Source organism: Miniopterus schreibersii, assembly GCF_964146895.1.
Source record: "Miniopterus schreibersii genome assembly, chromosome: 20".
In the NCBI taxonomy this organism is placed as follows: domain Eukaryota; kingdom Metazoa; phylum Chordata; class Mammalia; order Chiroptera; family Miniopteridae; genus Miniopterus; species Miniopterus schreibersii.
The window spans coordinates 24,416,872-24,444,465 of NC_138122.1; the positions used below are offsets into that span (position 1 = coordinate 24,416,872).

Here is a 27,594-nt window from a genome sequence, read left to right on the forward strand (position 1 = left end):
GGCTCTGCTGGTATAATGGTAAATGACACAGTACAGCCCAGTTAGTGGCTGAGGTGGGAAAAGTGACAATAAATATTAGCTTGTAATTAAGTCCTGTTTGATAAAATAAATCAGGGTATGTAATAAACTGGGTTATGAAAGGACACTTTGAGTGCCACCATTTGACCGGAATGTGGAAGAGTCAGCCATGGAGAAAGGATCACAGGTGCAAAGAAAGGCCCCAAGGCCGGAAACAGCCAAGCACGTTAGTGCCTGGAAAAAAGGCTCAGGTAGCTGGGACTGAGTGAAAATCCTGGAAGGAGAGAGGTAGGGATTGAGGTGGAAAGGGGGGTGAGGAGCAGAGCAGTAAGGACTTTGAGGCCAGGGGCAGGAATGTGACTTCTAAATTTAGGGGGAAGTTAATGAGGGTTGCAGACAGGCTGGTAACATGACATATCCAAGAGGATGCGAATCCACAGGCCAAGACCAAGTTTACTCAGCCACGCTGACAACACAGTGGAAAGAAGGGCTGTTCGGTTTTCCTCTCTGAGCTTCCTTTCTGCCCTGTTTAGTAAGGCTCTTATTTGAGCCCCGAGAAGCCAGTTTCTGTCTGCTTCCATCCCACTGTTCCTTTCCTCTAGCAAAAAGTGAGTACTTGGATATACCTCACTGCCATCTTTAACTTTCCCCAAAAGGTGGGCTCAAGGTTATACTTTTTTCATGTTGCCCGTTTTTTAGATGCTATCACTGCTCAACGCAGACATGTTTTTCATACAGGTGGAGGGTAAGCAAGCGTGGGCCAGGTGCTTTTAACAGTTATTTGTGGGGCGCCTGAAATAGTTCATGCTTGATGGAGCACAGAGCTTTCTTGTAGCCTCCAGCTTCCACGTATCACAGTTAAAGTGGGTCCCAGGTAAGGTACTGTTTTACGTGTGAGAAAAGTAGTTATTGCATTTGACCTGGGGCCAGCTTCCACAGTGTTACCAGGATAGTCTGTTACCCTGGTAAAGTGGAATCCATACCAGCTTGGATTAAAAAAATAAAGGAAAAAGCAGGTCATGGGTCCTAAGTATAATTTGTAAAAGAAGACTGAATGGCTTCAGGTCCACTTAACCAAAACATGGAAACTTTAATTGGATCGGGATTACACCTTTCAAGGATGTGGGCAGTACATTCTTTATAGCACCAATACCTTCTGAGGAGGAAATTCACAAGCCATCTGAGTAAGTGTTCTAGCTCTACCTGGACTAGCTCTAGTGATGTCCCAAGCATGATCATATCAGCATCAGTGTCTGGGCATGCTCAGATTTCTTAAATCCCAGAGGGGGTCTCACAGCCAGCAGTTAACTCTCCCTCCTTACCCCCACCAAACTCTGGAAAACCCCGGAGTGCCTTTTAAAGCTCCTCCTTTTCGGCTCCCTTCTTCTGGAAGGCAGTCAAGATGTTTAAGCTCTTCTGGAGCTCTGCCTTCTTCCCATCGCTCATCTTGTTCTCAATCAGCTTGGTGATCCGGGTCATCTCTGACGCCGGGAAGTCCTCACCTTGGTCTAAGACCTTCCCCATGATCTTCAGGTACTGCTCGGCCCACTTCTTCTCAGTATCCTTCACACTTGCGAGGTTGTCCTGCCCCCGCTTCAAAAGGGCCCGGCGGGCCTCCACGCCAGAGGCCCTGACGAACTCTCCAGCAAGGGCGTCGTAGGCAGGCAGGCAGCCAGGCATGCCTAGGTAGACCCCTTGCCCCTTCAGCCAGCGCTGGATGGCTCCAACCTTAACTGCCCCACTATACAGGACTGGGTTCTCAACGTCCCCATCCCGGAAGAGGTAGTAGACGGGGTAGTTCTCTTTGTCCAGCTTGTATTTCTCACTTAGCTCCATATTCAGCTTGTCCCCATAATCTGTGGACAGAAATGAGAGATGAGCAGCAGGACCACGAGGAACACGGGGCAGAAGGCTGCTGACGGAGAAGCACCCTGGCTGTGTCTGAGCTCCTCCTGCGCTACTTCCTAGCCAGGTGGCATTAGTCAAGTCACATTTAACCTCTCTGAAAAAGTAACTCTTCTGAATGTTTCTTATATGCCCACTATGTGCCAGGTACTGTTCCAAGTGCTGGGGATCTAGCAGTGACTAAGGGTATAAAGAGCTCTGACCTCAAGGAGCTCATAGTCTTCTAAGGGTGAGAAGGCAATAAACAAATGAACATAAATGATCAGTGCCATGATGAAAACACCACAGGGTGATGTGACAGTGGGTAAGAAGGCCCACTTCAGGCAGACATGTCTGTGGAGATGACATGAGCTGAGGGACCCGGAAATCAAGGAGCCAGACAGCTCCTGTCACACAGAGCCGGCTGTTGGGAGGACCCAATGAGGGGATCTGTGCCTTTAACCTGGCAGGGTTAAGTGCTTAATAAGTGGTAGCTGTTTAGTGTTTGCTATGTCCTACTGAAAAGGCAGTAATAGTCCCAAGGGCTGAGGCTGTGACAACTGGTTTCTTACACCATGTCACGGCAATAGAAGAGGAAGTGTGGGGTTCCAATCCCAGCTCTGCCACTTTAAACTCTCCAACCTTGAGAAAGTTAGTCTAAGCACTGTTTCTTCATATAAAAAATGGGGGTCCATCACACTTCACAGTCATAAGGATTAGATGGAAAACACTCCGCACAGCGGCCCGGCACACAGTCAACATCTAATAAATGTCAGCTATTATTAATTCTAAAAGCCCCAAAGGAGTGAACCCACAGGTGAGTCGGAACTGACCAAACGCCCTGGAGAAGTGTGCCAGCGACCTGGACCCAGGGCCAGATTCTTCAGCTTGCTAGGGGCTAAGGCATTCCAGCTGGGAGGAAACAGCGGGAAGAACCCACTGCACTTGGGAATAAACACCCAGGTTGAATTCTGGACGAGCCGCTTCCTCTCCCAGAACCTTGAGCTTCAGTTTTCCTTTAGTATAACATGGATAAGATGTCTTGCTTCTCAGGTGGGGTTCAAGTGAATCTTAAAAATGCAGTGCCTGGCCTGACCAGCAAGGCCCAGCAGTTGAGCATCGACCTAGGATCCAGGAGAATGAGGTTCGATTCCAGGTTTCGGGCTCGATCCCCAGCAGGGGGTGTGCAGGAGGCAACCGATCCATGACTTTCTCTCTCTCCCTCTCCCTTCCTCTCTCTGAAATCAATAGACATTGGGGGGGGGGGGCAATGACTATACATCTTTACAGACTGTAAACCACTGTTGGCCACTATTATTACTAAAGCTGCCACTGTGGTTGAGAGCTGCCCCTGGTTTAGTGGCAACTCTGGTGGATTTGAGTTAAAGCCAAAACCCAATAGTTCTGGTACCGAAGAGCTGAAATGAGACTGAATGGACTAGGCTGACTCTTAGGGCGCCCCCTCTGACAGTCCCCCGCAAGAAGAGCTCCAAGTTCTCTTGTAGTAAGTTTAATGTCACTGGGGAGCAGAGGACGAAGGACGGTGGGTTCCCTCCGTCAGCCACCCGCGAGGCTGAGTGGGGGTTCCGTGTCAGAATCTGCTCGAGCTAACGTGCTGTGGGTACCACACGTCCCCATTTGCACTCTTCGTGTGACTCAGACAGAAAGGTGCTGGGTAGTCCCCCTACAAGTAGGGAAATGATTCCTAGCTTCCTCCCTCTCTGCCCTTCCCAGTCGCCTGGACTTGCCGTACCTGAGACCCCCACCTCTGCCACCAAGAGGTCATCGCTGGAGGCCGAGTTCTCAGCCAGACGCTTGAACTCATCCTGCTTCTCACCGTAGGGATACTGGGTGTCGAACTTCACCAGGACGAACTTGCTTTTGGGAATGACCTGAGGGTGTACAGAGTTGAGTGGGTAGGGGGTACCAGGAAACTTTGGGGCTAATTGCCTTTCCCAATGGACCCCTGGTTAAGAAACAGGGTGAAAACCAAGCCCACAAGGGAGACAAGCTCTCAAATACTAATATTCATTCATTCACCCATTGATTCATTTAACAATTTAGTGGTGCTTACTATGTGCTGGGTGCCCCATTAGGTGCTTGTTCACACTAATCAAAGGCATATACAACCCTGTCTAGAATAAATAAACCTATAGATGTACTAAGGCCTTCTCCAGTGGCCCTTTGATAAGTAAGGCCAAGGAGACCCTTAGCACACAATGCTGTAGCCGATCATGCCCATCATCCCAGGGGGGCCTTCCTCAAAAAAAAAACCACCACTGAACCAGAAATCTGACAAAAAACCAGCAACTAATCATCTGTAAAGGAGATGGCACCATGGAGGATGCTTTGGCTAGGGAGCCCACAGTTTGAACTCTGCAATTTTGAGGCTCAAGGGGAGTTGCTGAGATGCCAGGCTTGGGACAATGTCCCCTCCCTAGATCACAGTAACCTCTGACTAGATCTGTAGGTACTAAACTGTCAGGCCAAGACTTGTATTTTAATTGTAAAATTCACTTCACCATTTTAGCCATTTTAAAGTGCACAATCCAGTGGGATTTTGTACATTAACAATGTTGTGCAACCATCACTAATACCTAGTTGCAGAACACTTTTATCACCTGAAAAGGAACCGTGTACCCATTAAGCAGCCATTCCCCAGTCCTCCTTCCCCCCAATCCCTAGCAACCATTAATCTGCTTTCTGTCTCTATGAATTTGTCTGATCTGATGGAATCATATAATATGTGGCCTTTTGGGACTGCCCTCTTTCACTTAGTATGTTTTCAAGGTTCATCCATGTTGTAGCGTGCATCAATATGTCATTCTTTTGGTGGCCAAATAAATACTCCATTGTATAAATAGACCAGTTTGCTTAGCCATTCATCAGTTGAGGGATGTTTGGGATGTTTCAACCTTTTGGCTGTTTGTGAATAGTTACAAACATTCATGTACAAGTTTTTGTTTTTTACACCTGTATTCATTTCTTTTGGGTATACACCTAGGAGCGGAACTGAGGGGTCGTGTGGTAATTTTACACTTAATGTATGGAGGCATCCCAAGAACTTCTTTCGATGGTGTCTTCCCATGCACAGACTTAATCTAACAAACTGCCTTTGGTCAGTAATCCTGCCTCTTCTTCTAACAACTTTTTGTTTTTCTATCAAAGTGATCATTGCCAGTCAGTATTTCATCACAGGCAATCACTGTCCTAATTAAGGCAAGCTGACATCATTCCAGTTGCTGTTAGTCGTTGTTCCTTATTGTGTGTTGGTATCCATTTACTTTTAGGTTTTAAAAAATATTTCACACTGCCTAGGGGCACAAGGGAAGAGGGAGAAGCCACTGGAACAGGTCATCTCTAAGTGGCCAATGACCCCCAAAATTCTGAGCTCTGGGGGCCTAAGAGGAGGGAAGTCTCAAAATATAAACCAGATCACATCCCTCTGGCCCAACTAGCTTTATTTCAGTTCAATACACCAAACTCATTCCCACTTAGGGCCTTTTCATTTGCTCTCTCTGCTCCCTGGAATGCCCTTTCCCCAGTTCCTTCCATGGTTGTCTATCATTCAAAGCTCCGTTCAAATATCCCTCCCAATGGAGGTCCCCTCCACTCAGACTATCTAATGCTGCTTCATTTCCATCACTCTATCTCTTACCCTGCTCTACTTTCTTCACTGCATTTAATCACTCTGAAATCCTTATTTGCTTGTCTGTTACCTGTCCTCTCCACTAGAATGTACACTTATGAGAATAAGGACCTTGTCTGACCTGTTTTCGACTGTATCCCTAGTGCCCAACAGGACCAGTATGTAGCAGATGCTCTGAAAATATTTGCTAAATGAACAAAACTAGGACAGACTTTGGTAGCAGATTCTACATGTTCAGTGGGAAAACAATTTAAAAAGCACCAACACAGGACCCCTACCTGCAAGGGGCCTACATTTGTATTATGGAATATTAATAATATTATTAATATGGAATAAATTAACACAGTGCTCTAACATTGAAATAGAATTGAGAGGCCTCCATCTTTTACTTTCACCATTCTTACCACTGGCAGAATTGTTTTGAGCGGCAAGCATTTGCACAATGAATTTTTTTCTTACAGACTGTTTTGACTCAGTCTGTACCTCTTCATTCATTCATTCATTCATTCATTGAATAAAAAGGTACTGAAAGCCTATCATATGCCAGACACTATTCTAAGTGAACAAGAAAACAGACAGTAAAGAAAAAGGACAGGATCTCTTATCTCTAGTGATGGAAAGGCAAGAAATAAAAGACACTGGAAATCACTGAAAGGCAGAGCATGAGCTAAGGCCCCTGGACATAGTAACGCTAGGAAGCTCCCCTTTTGTTCAATAATAATGAACAGAGTGAGTTAGATTTAGAAAGGGATGGGAGAAAACATTTGTTTATTCATTCAACAAATTATTACTGAGCATCTCTACGTGACATGTAACCTGCTAGATTGTGCAGATGATCAGTAAACAAAATAGGCAAGGTAGTTCTTTCCAAGCATATAATATTCTAGTGTGGGGAATAATAGAAAAAAAAAACACCAAAAAAGGGGGATGAGTGCTCTTCAGAGAAATCAAACAGGGCACTTTACGCTGGGGGATGGGGAAATCAAGGCAGGGCTCTGAGAAGGTAACATTTTAACCTAAGCCTGAATGAGAGGGAACTGGCATTCAAACATTGGGCAAAGAATGTTCTAGACACCAGTGCAAAGGGCCTAGGGCAGTAATGAGCTAGGAATATTTAAAGAGCAGAAAACATGTTAGCTGGAGCAGAAGGGACAAAAGAAGAATGGTTAGGAGATGAAAGGAGAGGTGGGGGAGTCAGATCATGTAGGCCTTACACTACGATATGGGGAATGGACTGAGAGGAGACTCCTGTAATGACAGACTTGACCAGGGTGGTAGCAAGTAAAGATGGAAAGGCACCAACTGATTAGGAAATACTGTTAACTTTACAGTGCAAAGTCTCCCTCTAAGTCGCACCTGGTCTGATGTTATCCCAGTCCCATGTTGGGGGATAGCGGTGTCACTTTGCCAATAAAGGCCCCCAAAGCATAGGGTGCTGTGGGGTGTGCCTGATAACCAACCAGTCACACCAACACCTTTAAATTCTTGAAACTCTGCCTTGAATGGGCCACACGTGCCAAACCCACGACCACTTGAGACATCTAGAACTCCACCTGTGGGTTTCACTTCCCAACAATGGGTACAAATTAAGAAAATAAAACGACTCAAATCCTTAGCTTGCCTATCTTGTAAGCAAATTTAAAAGTTGCCAGCAGGTGAAGACAGGTGCAAGAGGAGGGAGTTGGTACTGCGTTCGGCCTTCAACATTTCCAACGGCCATTTCCCCAGGCCAGGACCCCAAATTCTGGAAATTTGGGGGATGGGGGTAGTGGCAAATCCTTCTATGCCTTGACCTGATTTTATTCATTTTGTACCCAGGCCTAAGATATTTCCTACAGGGTGGTTGAACCGAAGCTTATCCTTAACGCTTGCACTTTTCAAGGAGACGCAGGGTCTCTCCGGGCATGATTTGCATATTGCAAAGCAGGCTGCAAGCCATCCGCGCCAAGGGGAGAGGGGCGCAGAGAGGAGCGGCTAACGCGGCGGCTTTCTACCCCGCCGCCCAACCACGGCTGGAGCCGTGGCGGCCGCCTCGCGCCGCCCTCCGGTTCTCCCACTTGGGACTCGAGGATTGGATCTTGCCTGACACCGCCCCCTCCCCATAGCTGAAGGGAAGGGGCACCCAGTTCCCTGGGCGGCATGTTTTGCAAAAGAGGAAACAAGTACAAACACTGCAAAGGCAAGGGTGCGCGGGGACCCTGGAGCACGCAGACCCTTGGTCATGATACGGCCTCGGCCCAGAGTCCACCAGTAACAATAGGACGGTGGGCAGCCCCGGGATCGTCGTCACTGACCACCTCTAGCCAGCCCTCAGTCCCTTGCGTCCCCCCACGAGTGCGCGCTCCCCTGGGCGCTCGGGCTGCACCCGCGCGCGATGTCCCCCGGCCCCGTTACCTTGTAGAAAGTGACTGTATCCAGGGGAAGGGCACCCTTGGTGTGCAGGCCGCTGCTGCCCGGCGGAGCGGAGAGAAGCAGGAGGAACAAGAAAAAGGGAAACACTGGGGAGAGAGAAGCGGCGCGGAGCACGGCGGCAGCCATAACGCCGGAGTCTGGCAGTGGGCGCGAGAAGGGCTGTAGTGCAGAGAGCGCCGCGTCGGGAGCACGTGACCAGGGGGCCCGCCCCGGAGGCTCACGCCCGCGTAGGGCGAGAGGGAGGGGCCACGTGAAGGGGCGGGGAAACGGGGCTGCGGTGCGCGCGCACTCAGGGAAGCTTGAGCTGTCCCAGGGTGAAAGGGCGGGGCGGCGTCGGGGGTGGGGCGGAGGAGGGCGCGAGAAAGGCCGAGTGAGAGACTGCGGCGCACGCGCACTCGCTGTGGCGCGCAACGGGGCCTCCCTTTTCCCGGCTTCCTCCGCGTGAGGAGAGGCGTGAGGCCCATGCGTGGTGTGTTTGAAGCCCTTGGCCCTCGGTCTCTGCGCGTCCTTGAAGGTGACGACGCCAGTCCGTATTTCTCCCTGCCTTCAGTGCGTCAGGCGGTCGGTTGGGATCCACTGCTACCTTCGGTTAGTCTGTGTGTCACTCTGACTTGCTACTACCCGCACTCGGCCCCGTATTCCCCTCAGTCAGTCGTTCGCCGCCACCCCCCTCAGCCAGGCCCGGGTTGGTGAGCCAGGCGCGGCTCTTGGTCGGTGTGGCAGTCGGGGCCACGCCTGCCCTCTGCCCAGTCTGACCGTCCGGCCTACTCTGAGGCAAGTGCCTGACCTGGGAGACGCAGGGCTTTATTGGAAGCTGAGTGCCCGTCCAGCAAGTCGTAGGCTCCAGGAAGATTTAAAAAATTAAAATAAAAATCCTAAAACCGTAGCCGGTTGGCTCAGTGGTTAGAGTGTCGGTCGGCAGACGGGAAGAGTCCCGGGTTCGATTCCTGGCAAAGGGCATGTACCTCGATTGCAGGCTTGATCCCGGCCCCGGTCAGGACGCGTGCGGGAGGCAGCCAATCGGTGTGTCTCATGTGGATGTTTCTCTCTCTCTCTCTTTTTCTCTCGCTCCCTCCCTCCCTCCCTTCAACTCTCTCTGAAAAGCAATGGAAAAAATATCCTCGGGTGAGGATTAAAAAAAAAAAAAAATCCTAAAAATTCTATTGAACAGATACTTTTTCTGGGTATGGTTTGTTTACACCGGATCCTGCGGGTGTACAGAAATGATGGAGGCGGAGCTCTGCGCGGGAGGAACTCTGTGCGGGGAGGAGATGTAGGAATAGGACTGTACCTCTAACGGTGTAAGTGGTAGATGATACGACTGTCACAAATGCAGATTTAGTCAGTCCTGTTCTGGAATGTCAGGGAAAGTTATAGACAGGAGAGGACTTTCAAGATGGATCTTGAAAGAAGAGGAGGCATTTGCAGGGCGGCAAGCACCAAAGGATATTTCTAGCAAGGGGAAAAGCCTGCTAAATCCGAAGGTCATCTGGGACTGGTTGTAGAGGGTTTCATTATGTTAAAAGGTTTGGAGCCATCAAGGGTTTTAACTAGGAAAGTGACTTCAGATTTGCGGTCATTGAAGAGTGAAAGGAATGGGTTGGAAGGGAGAAGGCTGAGACAGACCATTTAAGGGTCATGCAGTAGGTAGGAGAGGTTAATGCCCTGCAATAGGACATAATGGTAGGGATAAATAGAGGTAAGGATGGAATTGAGTAATTTTTGTAGGGCAGAATTCACAAGACTTGATGAACAAACGGATGTGAGGGTAAGAGAATAAGTTATGTAATACATAATAAGAGGGTTAGCACCATATTTACCATTGTATGTATCCAGTAAATGTGTGTGTGTGTGTGTGTGTGTGTGTGTGTGTGTTGGGGGAGATTTGGAAAATTTTATTTTGACTTTGCCCTAATTACTAAGTAAAATGAGCTACATAGACAAATGACAGAAGTTAGAGGAGGGGAAACTTACTATGAGCTAAGGTGGTTAAAGAAGGCTGCATGTAGGATGTGGAGATGGAGTTAAGCCTTGGAAGAAAGAATATTTTAGGTTGAGGACAGATGAAAAAGGAGCAGAAGTGGGAATGAACCTGACACTTAAGGGAATGACCGGCTTGGCTGGGAGGAGTTCTCAAAACTGTAGTTAATAAGACAGTTTTAAGCTCAGGTAGGAGAGAGTGTTGAAAATAAAACTAAGAATTTCCTGTTTTATCCTGTAGTCAATAGGAGCTATTAAGAGTTTTTAGAACCCTTTATATGACAGACTGTTTTTAAATTATTCACTTCTGAGTATATAGATTCTTTGGGTATACCTAGTTAATATGATTGATCAGGAGTGACTTTCTAGTCATGATTAGTTTAGAAGTGGGCTTTGAAAAAAGTGAAGGAAGTGGATTGGTTGGAGAGGGAAGGTTAATATTGGTACTTTTTCTATGAAATGCAAAAGTATAGTAGTTGTCTCATTGCCTCCTTTTAATAGTACCCTGGTCTCAGTCAGTTATCTCATGATATGATTAGATTTTTGGCTTCAGGACCCTGACAGTCTACACAAATAAGCCAGGTACAATCCTCCATATTTAGGAAGTCATAAAGTCTCACAGTTCACACCGTTGTGGAAAATCAAAAAGCTCACCCTGGGTATTGTAGGGAGTAGGAGGCAAAATTTCTTATCAAATGCTTTGTCAAAATACCATATATATTATGGGTAGTAATTCTATCCAAAAAGAAAATGAGGTTAACCAAGCATGATTATTTATGAATCCTTGCTGATGTAATGATTATATTTTTCTAATTCTTTAAAAACATATCTTTTGGATAGTTCATTCTAGAATCTTGTCTGAGATCAATGCTATGATCTTTCACTTATGGTTTGCAGATTTTACCATCTTATAAAAATAAAAAAAATGTTTTTAGTGATAACCAGTTTTCTATCATTTCTAGCAGTTTTCCCATTTTTACATGAAACCTCAGATTTCATTCAATGGTTTATTGGGTTAACCTGCAAGTTTTATCAGTCCTGGAGTATAAGTTGTTCAGGCCAGGAGTGGTGTATTCATTTAGAGCAGTCAGGTGCTTTCTCAAAATCTTTCTCTTCAGTTCCCTCTTGCAATGTTTATTTTACACTTTTTAATTTCAATATTATTCTTTTCAGTAGTAAAGACAGAAACATGTTATCCATTAATCATTAATGAATTTCAGCATTGAGACATTTCCTTCCTTGCTTTTGTTGCATACTTCATTTTTTTGGCAACAGCTTTATTGAGATATAATTCACCTACCATATAATTCACACTTTTAAAGTGTACATTTCAGTAGTTTTTAGTATATTCATAGAGTTGTACAACCATCACCGCTATCTAATTTTAGAATGTTTTTGTTACCCTAAAAAGAAACCCTATGCCCATTAGCAGTCACTCTCCATTCCTTCCAAACTACCTTCCTAGCCCTAGGTAACCACTAATCTACTTTGTATCTGTATAAATTTGCCTATTTTAGACATTTCATATGGAACCATACAATATGTGGTCTTTTGTGACTGACCTCTTTCACTTAGCATAATGTTTTCAAGGTTCACCCCTGTTGTATCATGTGTCAGTACTCCTTTCCTTTTAATTGCTGAATAATATTTCATTGCATGGATAAACCACGTTTTATTTATCCCTTTGCCAGTTTATGGACATTTATGTTGTTTCTACTTTTTGTCTATTATTAATAACACTGTTATGAACATTTGTGTCCAAATATACCTAGGCGTAGAACCGAGTTTATATCTAGAAGCTGAATCGTATAGTGTATGTTTAACCATTTGAGAAACTGACAAAGTGGCTACAATATTTGACGTTCCTACCAGCAGTGTATGATGTTTCCTTTTTCTCCACATCTTCATCAACACTTGCTAGTGTCTGTCTTTTTTATTATAGTCATCCTGGTACTCATGAAATGGCACCTCATTGTGATTTTAATTTGTATTTCCCTGGCGGCTTATGATGTTGATCATCTTTTAGGGGGCTTATTAGTGATTTGTGTATATTTTGAGAGAAGTCTCTATTTAAAACATTTGCCTATTTTAAAATTAGGTTGTATTTTTTATTATTGAGTGTTGGAATTCCTTGTATATTCTAATACAAGTCCCTTATCAAATATATGTTCTACAAATATTTCATTATGTTAGGTTGCCCTTTCACTTTTTTTTTTAATCCTCACCTAAGGATATGTTTTCCATTGCTTTTCAGAGAAAGTGGAAGCAGGGGGAGAAAGAGAGAGAGAAACATCAATGTGAGAGAGGCACATCAATTGGTTGCCTCCAGCACATACCCCAGTGGGTCCAGGATTGAGCCTGCAACCGAAGCTTGTGCCTTTGGCCGGAATCAAACCCGGACCCTTCAGTCCATGGGCTGATGCTCTAACCACTGAGCCAAATTGGCCAGGGCGCCCTTTCACTTTTTTGAGGGTATCCTTTGAAGCACAAAAGTTTTAATTGAAGACCAATATATTTTTTCTTTTGTTGCTTGTGCTTTTGTTGTCATACGTAAGAAGCAATTGCCTAATAAAAGAGCTCTCTTCAAGGACACGGACAATGGTGTGGTGAGGGACTGGGGAGGAGGATGGGACGGCGGAATGGGTCATTGGGGAGAAAAAGGGACATCTGTAATATTTTATTTTATTTATTTATTTATTTTTAATATATCTTTATTGATTTCAGAGAGAGGAAAAGAGAGGGAGAGAGAGAGATAGAAACATCAATGATGAGAGAGTCATTGATCGGCTGCAGCCCGCAACCTGGGCATGTGCCCTGACCGGGAATCGAACCCTGATTGGCTGGATCGTAGGTCGATGCTTAACCACTGAGCCACGCCTGGCCGGGCTGTAATATTTTAAACAAAAATGAACAAACAAAAGAAGTAGAGGCCCATCCAACAATGTCAAATGTCACAAAAAGATTGCGTAAAATAAAGACCGAAAGAAAAAAAAGAGCTCTCTTGATGTCATGTTATTTTTTAAAATTATCTTTCCCTTTTCTTCCATTAATCAGTTCCCTGTTAGAATACTGTAGGTGTTAAGAGTGAGATGTAAGACTGACTGAGTTTGAATTTCGGCATCACTACTTTATAACTCTGTAACCATAGGAAAATGACTTCTTTAAGCCTCAGTTTCTTTATCTGTAAAATGGGAATAATACTACTTACTATCTCAAAGGCTGTGTGAGGATTAAATGTTTAACATAGAGCCTTACACATAGAAAGCACTCAATAATTGGTAGCTGTTATTACTAAAACTCTTGAGTATTTTTGCTTAAATAGAAATATTTTACTAGGTAGGTATTTTTCTTGACTTTTTATCCACTGCATTAACTTGTTCATGGTAGAAGTTTAATGAATATCTGTTAACGTAAATTGATATGTAATATAGAGTAGCCCATTACATTGAGAGCTGGGGTGTGTTTGAGCTTGCTAAGGAAGTAAGTAAAAAGAGGAGAGGAGCCCTGGCAAGTGTGGCTCAGTTGGTTGGAGCTTCATCCCATACACCAAGAGTTAGTGGGTTCAAGTCCCGGTCAGGGCACATACCCAGGTTGCAGGTTCGATCCCCAGTTGGTGTGTGTACAGGAGGCAACCAAGTGATATTTCTCACATTGATGTTTCTCTCTCCTTCCCCTTCTCTCTTCCTCCCCCTCCCCCTCCCCCTTTCTTTCTCCCGTTCCCCCTTCTTCTCTCTATCCCTTCCTCTTTCTTTCAAATAAATTTTTTTTAAAAGGAGGAGAAAAGAAAACTGAAAATAAATATCACCCACTTAAATCATTTGGGCTTGGGTTAACCCTTGTAGAAGAGGAAGATGGGAAGATTATGTTTCCAAAGACATTTCAAAGGAGGATGTTGCTGAATATACAGAAGGCAGAGGACTAATTTTGAGAGAAAAATGGAAAAATAAATCCCCACATGTTGGCTGGTTACATAAGACATTTTAGAAGAGATGCCAAAAGAGAGAAGTTCTATCAAGAGCAGCAGACTAATTTGGCAAGGCTGTTCTCTGGACAATCTGAGATTTGTTCTTGACTGAGACAAGAGTCCTTTGTTCAGAAGCATTCCCTTAACACTTGGTGAGACTGTCATTAGTCCCCTTACCCTTATTACACAGATATATGATTAGAGGCTGCAAAACACTCCCTAAGACCTATAGTAGGGATTTCTGATCCAGAAATTTACTGGTATTTTCATTTACTTGTTTAATAATATAAGCAAAGTGATTATAGCCTACCTCCACCTAACAATGTCCTACCTTCTACTCCACACTATATATGTATTTTTTTAATATATCTTTATTGATTTCAGAGAGAGGAAGGGAGAGGGAGAGAGATAGAAACATCAATGATGAGAGAGTCATCGTTGATTGGCTGCCTCCTGCAGGCGCCAGACTGGCAACCCAGGCATGTGCCCTGACTGGGAATTGAACCACAATCTCCTGAATCCTAGGTCGATGCTCAATCCCTGAGCCAGGCCCAGCTGGGCCACACTATATTCTTAACCTCATATGAATAAATGAATCATCTATTTAAATTTCTCAAGCCATGCAAATGATCTAATTTGTATTATTAATATTCGTAGAGTGTATGAAGTATAGTTAGATGAAATAAATGGTTACATAAATGAAATGTTCTTCCTTCTGCTTTCTCCTTCCTCCAGTTTTTATCCAAACTTTACCATTTCTTACAAATACTGTTCAAATGCCAATCAGTGTATATTACTTTTGTGTGCAGATTATTTAAGATTTTTGGTATTCATGCTGTCTTTTCCTACTGTATTATAAGTTCCTGCAAGTATGGGTCTATATCTTACTTGTCTTTATATCTTCCATAACAGAATGCTGTTTACACAAATTTGATATGTAAACATAAGTACATTAAATGAATCATGTAATTTAACTACAAAATTATGTTTCTGGTGGGAATTTTTGGTATAGAATATTGAAGGTGTTAGTATTAAGTAAATATGAGATATTAATAACCCCTTCTCTCCACAGCTTTTTCCTGGTATTACTAAAACTTTATTGATTGAATGAATATGCAGTCTGTCTCCTCACAGGCTTCTGTCTCTAAAAAGGGGCAAGTTTGAAGCAGACCTCCCTTCCCCATTTTTCTCTCCCATTTTTCTGTTCCATTTCTTTCTTACAGCTCTATTTACCTTTTCACTATGACTCATTCTTTCTACTTTTTATTATTCCTGCCTCACCCCTTCTTAAAATTCTAATGCTTTTTAGAACTTTGTTGCCTTGTCACCTGCTTTTTCTATTTTTGTTCTTTCTGCTTGGCTTTCTCCTCCACTTGTTGCCACCTTTTCTCCTTGTCCTCAAGATACCAGGCAGGATTGGGTAGGGAGGAGCCCAGCTGGGGTAGGGGTGGAGCCACCTGTTCACCACTTGGGGATTCAGAACCTGACCGAGAAGGATCTGGCTGCTTAAGCATAGCTGGGGCTGAAGTCCCTATGGCCTTCCTACTGGAGGCTAGAATTCTTACGGACAATCTGGACTTGGTGAGATTAGAAACTGTCCCTCTCTCCTTTTTTGCTCCCCCTTTCTTCCTCCCTGTTCTGTATTTTTCACTCACAGTATCTCTCTCTATACTGTTTTCTTTTTCCTATTTTTCTGTTGCTTAGTATTCTGTTTCCTTCTGTCTGTCTGTCACTCAACTCTCTTTCGTATTTGTTTGCCTTTCCTGTTAACCCATTCTTCCCATATATCTGTCCTGTCTCAAAATTTTACTTTTCCTACCACTTCTCCATTTTATTCTTCCCTTTATTAATTTTCCCATTTAACTCTGTGGTGTGTTTTTTTCACTCAGTCACTTTCTGTCCACCTCTGTTTGTATCTTATTGTTTCCCAAAGGTGTAGCAGTAAGGGAAGAAGAAAGAAGCCACCCTGCCTTTCCAGGGGTCTATTCAGCCTTTTTACTCATTCTCAGCTTTATAGTGTGTTTTGATTAGGCACTGAAAAAGAGTTTGTGCTCTGCACAGATTGTTAATAAATGGAGAAACTGGAACAACGTTGAATATTAAATGTAAAAGGATTAGTTTTATTCTTATTTTCTCATTTTGTTTAGGTTTACTCTGCAATACAGTGGATACAATTTGTTATGGCTACTTTGAGGTAAGTTTACTTAATCTCATGTAATATGACTGTTTAAACTGGTACAAGTAAAACTGGAGAATTCTGAAGGTTTCTACATTTTTCTTCCCCTGGGGATTTGCTTTTAATCTTTAGTTAAAGAGAAATGCTATTCTTTACCATGTTGATATTTTCTGATTAATAAAATGTACCAATATCAACAACAATAAGACAAAAAATAGATCAAGGGCTAACCTCTTGAAAATCAAAGGACAACTTGGTCAACAGGATTGACTTGCAAAACCAATTGTTTTGGTAGTACATATGTTAAAAAATAGAATGAAACAGAAGATTAGCATGGGCCTTGTGCAAGGATGACACACAAATTCATGAAGCACTCTATATTTAAAAAAAATATGTGCAATTTATTTTACATCAATTATATGTCAGTGAAGCTGTAATGATTTTTATAGCTATTGATTTATAGCAAAAATGAAGGAACCCCAGTTGTCTTATTAATCTTTTATTTCTGTCAGTGTTATAGGTTCAAGTTCACTTACTGCCTATGCTGTATTCCAGAATATACAGAAATCTCCAGAGGTGAGCAATCTCTTTTTGTGTTGGATTTGAAATTTTAGTGACTTAGCCTTTGATATAATTAAGAGAGGTGTCACCTATAAATGATGGAATAATTCTATGAATAGCTTAGGAATTTGCCATGATACATTGAGATATTTACTTACTTATTTAGTCCTTACCCGAGGATATTTTTTTCATTGCTTTTCAGAGAGAATAGAAGGGGGAGAGAGAGAGTAACATTGATATGAGAGAGACACATCGATCAGTTGCCTCCCCCACCAGCTGATCCGAGCCTGCATCCTAGAAGCACGTGTCCTTGGCTGGAATCGAACAGGGGACCCTTCAGTCCGCAGGCTGATGCTCTTAACTACTGAGCCAAACTGGCTAGGGCACGATGAGATATTTTAGGCAGTGTCAATAGGTCTCCCTTTTCTTCTAGGTAACTATTTTAACTTTAACTTTGAATACTGAGATTGACTACTAAATGTGGATTTTTTTTGGTATGTATTAATTATTAAGGTTAAGGAAACAGTTTAGTTTGGAGCCTATATTCACTCTAAGTATGTAGGGTCCTGCTTAGAGGTGAGTTTTCCGATGTTGATATGTTGGTTAAGTTGCTAGTGGGACTAGGAAATAGTGCAAAGACTTTGCTTTACAAAAGGTATTTGTTTTGCTGTTCTGGCCTTCTAGGCAATTACAATTTAATGGTGAAAACAGAGCAAAAATACATCCTATGTCAAACTATTCATACCAAAAAGATCAAGGCAAAAACCTTCCTTATATTGAGGTGTAGTTGATAAATATTGTATGTATTTAAGGTGTAAAAAACCAAAAAACCTTCCTGATTCAGAGAGGACTAGGAAGAGTGATGAATTTGCTAGCTCAGAAAATATTTTATGAGAAATGCAACAACTGTTTCTCTAATGAGGCCAAATGGCACAAAATTAGGCAAAATGTAGTTTAGAACATATATGGGAGAACTTCTGTATGTGGAAAATGTCATTGGGTTTTATTGGGCCCACTTTAATAACAAAGATATTTCTGTATGTGGAACACTTACTATGTTCCAACTATATTGAGTGCCTTGTGTATTTTATTTTATTGGTCCTCATCACTCTTCTGTGAGAAGGATGATGTAGCTCCATTTCACAGATGAGGAAATTGAGGCTCAAACTCGTAAGATTAACTTGTTCAAGCTATGTGGTAAGTAGCAGAGCAGGGATTTTCAAAAACCCAACTCTTAACTACAGTCCTCCTTCAAATTAAACACAATATTTAGTATTTATTATATTCTAGACACATGTGCTCAGTGTTTTAAATACATTTTTCATATAATCCTTAAAACAACTCTAAAACAATCCTCTACAACCTCTAGTAAGGTTGAGGGACTTCCCTAAAGTCTTATAGCTAGGAAGTGTTAGAGCTAGAATTTGAGTGCAGACTTGTCTTGTTCAAAGCCTCTCCCCTCATACACTTTTTAAACCAGTGAAATATGTTGCCTAATGAGAAGAGAATTTTTAATTTCAGACATAGAATGTGAAATAAATCTTCATACTGTATTGTCATTGCCTGCCAAAGTAATCTTAGGCCATATATCTTCCTTTGATTAAGATTTCCCTAATGTTTGTTTCCTTTGATGAAATTTGAATTCAGATGTGATTAAGTTAATAAAATATGAGTTACATAGTGGAGAGAGTTAGGCAGAGATTCTCAGTCTCAGCACTGTTGGCCTTTTGAGCTAGATGGTAATTTGTTGTGGGGAGCTATCCTGTGCATTAGGATGTTAGCAGACTTTATCCACTAGATGCTAGTAGCAACACCTCCCACCCCCACCCCTGACCCAGTTGTGACAACCAAAAATATCTTCAAATATTGCCATTTGTCTCCTGGGAGATGCAAAATTGCTCCTGGTTGAGAACCACTGTTCTAAGGTGACTTCTGGCATGACAGTGGGTTAGAGCTTTGTAAAGATGTGGGACCTAGTTTGACTTACGATGTTACCTTTAACTTCTCTGACTTTAGTTCTCACACCTTTCACATAACCAGAACCTAAAGGACCTTAGCAATCACTAGTTCAGTGGTTCCCACACATTGTTTTTTCTGGCCTAGGAAACGATCCAGTTTTTCCAGGTTAAAAATGTCAGCCATACTTTGCTGTTTTCCTTGATTTCTTCCTCAAAAGAACATTTTTAACAGCAAAAACAGATTGAAGGAATAATCTAAAAGAGACAAAGTAGTCTATTAAATTAAAAATAATTATAGTAAATTGGAAAAATCCCTGGGAAATCTTTCAGGGCACTAGCTGATTAGACAGTGACTCAGAGGCAATCTGAAGCAAGAAGAAAGCGGCCCAGGCCAGCCAATGTTAAAAAAAAATACTCAGGGCAGATATACTTCACTGCACTTGTGTGACTTCATTTCCTCATAAAGCTCACTCTTTTTTTGTTGTTGTTAATCCTCACCTGAGGATATTTTTTCCATTGCTTTGCAGAGAGAGTGGAAGGGAGGGAGGGGGAAGAGAAAGAAACATCGATGTGAGAGAGACTCATCAACTGGTTGTCTCCCTCATATGCCTGGAGCGAACCCACAATCCAGGTATGTTCATTTGACTGGGAATAGAACCCGTGACCCTTCAGTGCCCGGACTGATGCTCTAACCACTAAACACCGGCCAGAGGATAAAGGTCACTTTTGATATATATATATGTATTTTTTACTTTTGATATTCTTTATTTTACTTGAATCGAAATAGTGGGGCGCCCGGCCAGGCATGGCTCAGCAGTTGAGCGTAGATGTAGGATCTAGGCAATCGGGGTTCGATTCCCGGTCAGGGCACATGCCAGGTTGTGGGCTCGATCCCCAGTCAGGAGCTTGCAGGAGGCAGCCGATCAATGACTCTCTCATCATTGATGTTTCTATCTCTCTCTCTCCCTCTCCTTTCCACTCTCTGAAATCAATAAAGATATATTTTAAATATATATATATATATATATATATATATATATATATATATATTGGGAAGCAGAGTTTTAGGAGAGTATTAATATGAGTTGTTTTAGGTCTTTTGCCTTATCAGGATAGACCTGGGCCCAGAACCTCCCTAGGGAGTCTTTCACATAATAAGTGCTTTATCCCCTACCCTGCCCTCATTTTGCTTTTGCAAGTATGTGTGTGTGTGTGTGTGTGTGTGTGTAAGAGTATTTCTTGAATCAATGACCATAATTATGTTCTTGTTTACAGAAGCCACTTGGCTGCCTTTTCCTTCAGAGTTTATTTTGTATTATTTTGATTTTTTTACCCATTAACAGTTATAAACTTGTGATAGGTCATAGGCCAGTTTAATCTATGATTGTGCCATCTGGCTATAATTTTAGCAGGCTTACCCAGATCATATGCTATATGTGGTGAAAATAATACTATCTGATGTTTATTAAATACAGTTTAAAATGTTATTTATACCCCTGTTTTTATTCAAGGCAATTTGACCATTTACCCCTATTAGTAGGGTATTAGCATCTTAACTTTCCTCTCATTTGGAAGAAAGGTATGAGAAAAATTTCCTTTTGTACAGGTGAGGAGATTAGTTTTTATATTAGGTAATGTCTGGTGATAACTTAAAAAAATTTTAATTTCCTTTTTTTGTGAGATCTATCAGACATGGGTTAGAATGCATAAAACATGTATGTAGTGTTTAAAGAATGATTTTAAACAAACACAAGGGACAAGAAATAGAAAGTGCCTCTACCCCTAAGCACACCTGTCTGTCCTCTGTCCCTGTCACAACTTTCCTGCTCACCTTTAGAGGTAACCACTCTCCAGATTTTTGTGATAATTATTTCTTTATTTTTATGTACAGTTTTACCAGCATTGTATGTATCTCTAAATAATTTAGATTTGATTATTTTTGAATTTGACATATGTCTTTTTATATGTATTATTTTGAGATTTGCTTTCTTTCCTCAATATTATTTGTGAGAGTTATCCATGTTGTTGCATATATCTCTGGTTTGTTTCATTTTCATTGATATTTAGCATTCTATATTATGAATATACCATGATTCATCAATCTGTGCTGCTGTTAACAATCTTGTATATGTCTTCTGGTGCACACAAGCAAACATTTGTCTAATGTATTTTCCTAATAACAATTGTTATAGGATATGCATATCTCCTAGATAATGCCAAACTTTTCCAAGTGGCTGGTGTAATTTTTTTCTCATTGTAGTTTTAACTTTCCTTTCCTTGATTATTGATGAGGTTAGGTATATTTTCATGTGTTTATGGCTATTTGGATTTCCTCTTTTCCAAAAAAAAGGGAAATGTTTAGATCTTTTGCCCATTTTTTCATTATATTGGGCTTTCTTATTGCTTTGTAAGTTTTTTGTTTATTTTGTTTTTAATATTGTTTGGATATTGGTCCTTGGTCAGTTATATGTGTTGCAAATATCTTCTCCCACTTTGTGGCATGTCTTTTCACTTTATAGTGTATTTTGACACATGCATTTTTCATTTTAATGTGCTCAAATTTTTGTTTCTTCTTTTAGCTTTTTGTGTTTTGTTTAGGAAAACTTTCCCTAACCAGAAGTTGAATACAATTTCAGTCTTTAAACTAGTTGGAACTGGTTTTTGAGTGTGAGGTAAAAAGTAAGGTTCCAATTTTAGTTGTATCCATATAGATATCTGATTGTTATAGCATCATATTTCGAGAAGACTGTCTCTTTTCTATTGATCTAAAAAGCCACCTCCATCATATATCAAAAGTCTGTATACTTGGGTTTGTTTGGGGCTCTCTGTTCTATTCCATTCGCCTGTTTGTTGATTCCTGTGCTTAGTACCACACCATCTGCACTCTGGCTTTATGTTGAGTTTTGATATGTGTAAGGTAAGTCCTTCTCCCTTTTCTTCAAGAGTGTCTTGCTTGATAGTTCTTCAGGAGGTTATCTTGGTATTTTGTATTTCTCTATTAGATTTCGAGCTAGCTTGTCAAATTCCACAAGAAAACATGTCGAGATGTAATTGAGATTGCATTTAACCTCTATGTCAATTGAGGGGAAAATGACATTTTCAGAACATTGAGTCTTACAGTCCATGAGCACGGTATATTTCTTCACTATAGATTTTCCTTTGGTATCTCTCAATAAATATTTTATAATTTTCTCTATAGAAGGACCAAAATTATTTTTAGAAAAGTGGGAGTGGGGAGGCCAAAAAGAGAAGGATACTAGGTAGTGAGAAGGGCACACTTTACCAGTGTGGTCAGAAATTCAAAGTCAGCGTATACAATTTATACTGATATATTCATTAATACGGAACCTTATAAGATGAGGAATGTCTAAGGGTCTAATATATAACATGGTGGCTGTAGTTGAGGACACTGTATTGTATAAATGAAATTTTCTAAGAGAGCAGAACTTAAGTGTTCTCACTGTGCCCCCCAATAAAGGTAAATATGTGAGGTGATGGATGTGTAATTAACTTGAGAAATTCTTTCACAGTGTATACATATATCAAATCATTTGTAGTATATCTCCGTCACAAAATTTCCCATCTGTTCACTCTTCCCTTTGACTGTGTCTGAGGAAGGAGTGTCTCTGTGAAGAAAAAGGTCCAGTGCTAATCCATAAGTACTCTCATTCCAGGACAGTTAGGGTGGCAGTGACTACAGATTCTCTCCTACGTGGTGTATTCCTTTACATTCCTCACAGTCAGCCAGTGGGAGAGGCTCCAGAAAAATGATGCCCAGTTTTCTATTAGAAAGGCAAAACATAAAAATAATTCATTGTTAACATCATTTATGAAATGAGGCTTTTGTTGCTATGACAGATGAGGCCACTCTTTTATCTGAGCTTCTCTGACCTCCTGCTGGGGATATGCTGGCTCATTGAAGCACTTCTGTATGGAACTTCAGCAGCCAATAAAGACATTGTCTGCTATAACCTGCAAGCAGTTGGACAGGTGAGTACTACTAGGTTGTGACTGTACATTGCAAGAAAGGCATACTCACATAAATAGGAAGCAAAAATAATACACCCTGGGAAGTGGGACCATTTTGTCAATTGTTATATTGTGACACAATAGCTTTTTTTGTTTATTCATATTAAAAAAATTGCTTTGTTTATTATAGAAAATTTGGAAAATTCAGAGAAGCAAAACGATAGCTAAAATCACCCAGAGAGCCCAGACTGAGTGGCTCAGTTGGTTGAGTGTTGTCCTGTGCACTGAGAGGTTGCTGGTTCGATTCCCACTCAGGGCACATCCCTGGGTTGTGGGTTTGATCCCCAGTTGGGGAGCCTATGGAAGGCAACAAATTGATGTTTCTCTCTCTCTCCCTCCCCACTCCCTCTCCCTCTCCCTCATTCTGTCTCACCCTCCCTCCCTCCCTCCTCTCCCTTCCTCAATCTACCTGCTTTTGTTTACTTTTCAGATTCCTCAAGAAGTTTTTTATATGTTTCCCAGAATTTTTGTTTGTAATTAGTGGGAGAGATGGGCTATAGAGGGATTAACCACACTAGGTTATTTAGTTAGTTTTATTTTTTAATCACGGTAAAATACACATAATGTAAAATTTACCATATTTTTTTAAAAATTAATTTTATATAGAGAGAGAAATGTCGATTTGTTGTTCCACTTATTTATGCATTCATTGGTTGATTCTTGTTTGTGACTTGACTGGGGATCTAACCGGCAACCTTGGCATATTGGGACTATACTCTAACCAACTGAGCTACCCAGTCACAGCCAAAATTTACCATCTTAACCATTTTTAAGTGAACAGTCCAATGGCATTAAGTACATTCACATTGTTGTGAATGTGAACTCTCACCACTATATAGCTCTAGAAATTTTCATCATGCCAAACTGAAACTTTATATCCATTAAATAATAACACTCCATTTCTCTTACACCTTCAGCCCCTGGTAACCACCATTCTACACTGTGTCTTTATGAATTTGACTATTCTTGGTACCTCATATCAGTGGAACCATATATTAGAACACACAGACACAGAGAAAACCCCTGAGACTGAAAATTTCTGTAAGTGGAGGACAGGGAAAGATTGATGAAAGAGGCTGGGCACTCCAGTCTGGACATTAACAGAGTTTATTAAGAGAAACTTACATATGAGACACACCTTGGGTGCCTCCAAGACAGAACAGATATCCTCTACTCTTCTTGGCAGGTGCCAAAGAACTTTATTGGGTAAAGGAGGAAATTGTCACAGGTACTAGTACTAGAATGCTACCAGGTACAGGAAATTATATGCTTGATGAGATCAAGACAATGGCCTGTTCCAGGAATCAGCATATAGTGGGAGGCAGGAGAGGGGTGATAATTTATGTCAGAATGAACATTGATTATGGTTAGTCTCTAAGGGGAGGTGTGGTGTGGTAAACAATTTCCCTTGTGGCCTGGGTCCACCTTGTGTGTCTGGCAGTGATTACATCATGGAACAGTCTCTCCACATCATACAATAGCTGTCTTTTTGTATCTAGCTTATTTCACTTAGCTTAATGTCTTCAAGGTTCATCCATATTGTAGCATGTGTCAGAATTTCATTCCTGAGAGTATGTTAAGTCTTTGCCTGATCTGCTCCGGGACCCAGGAAAAGCAGACTTTGGAATGCATCTTGGTCCTGTCCAAATGCACCCAGCCCCAGCAGAGGAGATCTCAAGCTTAGGATTGTTGATAGCTCCAAACAGGTTACTCAGGGCCAGTCACAAACTGCGTCTGACATTGGCCTGTACCAGAGACCCTCCAAAAAGACTGAGAGTCCTAACAGATCTACCTAATACTTAGAAACACACCCAAAAAGGTAGCCAAAATGGGGAGACCAAAAAACAAGCCTCAAATGAAAGAACAAGAGAAGTCTCCAGAAAAAGAGCTAAATGAAATGGGGATAAGAATTTCATTCCTTTATAAAGCTAAATAATATACCATTGCACATATATACCACATTTTATTTGTCCATTCATCCATTGATGGACACTTGGGTTACTTTCATTTTTTGGCTATTGTTAATAATGCTGCTGTGAACGTGGGTGTACATACACCTGTTTGAGTCCCTACTTTCAGTTCTTTTGTGTATATATCTAGGAGTGGACTGTTGGATCAAATGATAATTTCTACTTAATTTTATTGACATCTAGAATCATTTATGCAAAAAAACTTAAATATGATTATGTATACACAAAAGTGCACATATTACCTATGCTGAACAATGCTAAGAAACAATATATTGATGCAACAATTGTCTTCTAAAATAAACATAAAAGCTTATACCAGAATGCCAGACAAAAGTAAAACACTTATTTCTCAATAGAACAATGCTGAAAATTGATAGCAATCCCAAACACCCTCAACTTTCCTTACAAAGCTGCCCAAGTCCAACTGTTTTAAAAAACTGACTTTTTACATCAATAAAAATCTGGTGACAATCATTATAAAACCAAATGCTGGACAGTGTTTACTCCTTTAAAACCCCAAATATTCCAACATAATCACAGGAGTAAAAATCATTTTAAAATGATATGCTTTATGAAACAATAGTATGTACATTTATTGCAAATTAGGAGCCACCATATAGTTTTCTATAGCAGCTGCATCATTTTACAATGCCACTGCATAAGGGTTCTAATTTCTCTACATCTGTACCAATACTTATTGTTTTCTGTTTTTTTTTTTATAATAGCCATCCTAATGGATATAAAGTGATACCTCATTGTGGTTTTGATTTGCATTTCCATCATTAGTGATGTTGAATATATTTTCTTGTGCTTATCAGCCATTTATATGTCATCTTTGGAGAAATGTGTCTATTCAAAAATTTTTCCCATTTTAAAATTGGGTTTTTGTTCTTTTGTTGTTTATTTATAGGAGTTCTTTATATATTCTGAATACTAACTCATTATCAGGTATATGATATGCAAATACTTTCTCCTGTTCTCTCATAGGTTGCCTTTTCACTCTGTTGATTGTGTCCTTTGATGCACAGAAATGCTTAATTTTGATGTAGTCCAATTTATATATTATTTCTTTTGATGTTGTATTTAAGAAATCATTGCCAAGTCCAGTGTCATGCAGCTTTCCCCCCTATGTTTTCTTCTAGGAATGTTATAGTTTTATCTCTTAGGTTTAGGTTTTTGACCCACTTTGAGTTAATTTTTGTATGGTGTAAGGTAAGGGTCCAACTTCATTCATGTACATGTGTATATTGAGTTTTCCCAGTACCACTAGTTTTACCTTTTCTAGAATATTATCTAGTTAGAATCATACAGTCTTAGCCTTTCCAGATTTTTTTTATTACTTAGTAATATGTATTTAAGATCCCTTCATGTCTTTTTTGGCATGATTGTTGTTTGCTTCTTATTCAGTATATGGATTTACCAGTTTTTTAAATCCATTCACCCATTGAAGGACATCTTGCTTGGTTGCATCCAGGTTTTGGCAGTTACAAACAAAGCTGCTATAAACATCTGTGTGCAAGTTTTGTGTACATGTAAGTTTTTCAAGTCATTTGGGGGGAAAACGAGCATGATTTCTGGATTATATGATAAGCCTCTGTTTAGCTTTGTAAATGCTGCCAAACTGTCTTCCAAAGTGTCTGTAGTCATGCTCCCTATAATGATGTTTTGGGCTACAAAGGACTGCATGTACAACGATGTTCCCTAAGATTATAATGGAGCTGAAATATTCCTGTTGCTTAGTGACATCATAGTCCATGACTTCAAAGGATTTTCCAAGAATGAGGAGGTTGCAGAAATCAGCGAGGCTATGGTTGAGATGGCTGACAACTTTAACCTGGGTGTGGATGACGCTGACATCAAGGAGCTCCTGGAGGGGCTTCTGAGGAATTGACTAATGAAGAGTTGTTGGAACTGGAACAGAAACTCATAGCTGAAGGAGAGTCAAGAGAAAGTAAACTGCAGGAGAAGGAAAGGAAGAACCCCCCAAGAAAATTCAGGGTGAAGGAGTTAGCAGAAGCTTTTGCAGACCTTAGCAAGCTCCTTAAAAAGTTTGAAAACATAGACGTCAACACCGAAAGGTTCTCATTAATAAAGAGGAATGTTCATGGTACATTATCTGCTTACAAGTAAATCTGTAATGAAAAAAAAACAAACCAAGCAAACCACCATGGATGTATATCTGAAATGAGTGACACCTCTTCAAGAAGAGCCTTAGGCAGTTCCTTCAGGAGGTATTACAGAAGAAGGCATTGTTGTCAGAGGAGAGGACAGCTCCACACATGTTATTGCCCCTGAAGACCTTCAGTGGGACATGATCTCACTTATGTGTGGAATCTAATGAACAAAATAAACTGACAAAAAAGATCAGAGACATTGAAACATGTAACAGACTGATGTATTTTAGAGGGAAGAGATTAACGAATGAACTTATGGGCATGCATGCATAGCCCATGGAAAGACAGTAGTGTGGGAAAGGCCTGGGGAGGTGGGGGGAGCGGGGTGGAAGGGGTCAATGGGGGTGTGGAAAGGGGAACATCTGTAATATTTTCAACAATAAAGATAAATTTTAAAAGGTGAGAGGAGTTGGGTAATACTGTGGTCCCTCTAAACAGTCAAAGGATAAAATAAGGCCCTCGCCAGTGTGATTTAGTAGGTTGAGCATTGATCCATGCACTAAGAAGTCACCATTCAATTTCTGGCCAGGGCACATGCTCAGGTTGTGGGCTTGATCCCCAGTAGGTGGCTTGCAGGAGGCAGTCAATCAGTGTTTTTCTCTTGTGTCCATGTTTCTCTCTCTGTCCCTCTTCCTTCCTTTCTCTCTAAAATCAATAAAAACATACTTTTTAAAAAAGGAAGCTGGGACATGTTTTAGGTAGGCCTGGGTAGAACTTCCATGTTTTATATGGTATGTATACTAGATGGTAAGTTACCAATAAAAACAATAGGTAGGACTCCTTTAATAGAAAATAATGAAATAAATTGAAGTCAGAGTG

At 41.2% G+C, this 27,594-nt stretch overlaps 2 protein-coding genes across 9 annotated transcripts in view; one reads left to right on the top strand and one right to left on the bottom strand.

Annotated features, from left to right (window-relative positions):
* Positions 1-1,083: 1,083 nt before the first annotated feature.
* On the bottom strand, positions 1,084-8,273 carry ERP29 (endoplasmic reticulum protein 29). Its single transcript, XM_081123352.1, has 3 exons — positions 7,946-8,273; positions 3,656-3,794; positions 1,084-1,874 (listed from the first exon to the last, which is right to left on the bottom strand). Exons 1-3 carry the CDS (start codon positions 8,087-8,089, stop codon positions 1,375-1,377), a joined length of 783 nt encoding a protein of 260 aa, XP_080979478.1. The 5' UTR covers positions 8,090-8,273; the 3' UTR covers positions 1,084-1,374.
* A 42-nt stretch (positions 8,274-8,315) lies between these two features.
* The window catches only part of TMEM116 (transmembrane protein 116), a 103,502-nt gene continuing 84,223 nt past the window's right edge, over positions 8,316-27,594 (top strand). For 2 of the 8 annotated variants that reach the window (XM_081123361.1, XM_081123363.1), the window contains exons 1-4: positions 15,377-15,488; positions 16,055-16,101; positions 16,596-16,659; positions 22,461-22,592. In XM_081123361.1, coding sequence (XP_080979487.1) covers positions 15,441-15,488; positions 16,055-16,101; positions 16,596-16,659; positions 22,461-22,592 — 291 coding nt within the window. In that variant the 5' untranslated portion in view covers positions 15,377-15,440. Of the gene's footprint in view, positions 8,552-15,376; positions 15,489-16,054; positions 16,102-16,595; positions 16,660-22,460; positions 22,593-27,594 lie in introns of those variants that run through there. The other 6 variants (XM_081123360.1, XR_013997828.1, XM_081123358.1 and 3 more) reach the window with 6 other exon arrangements.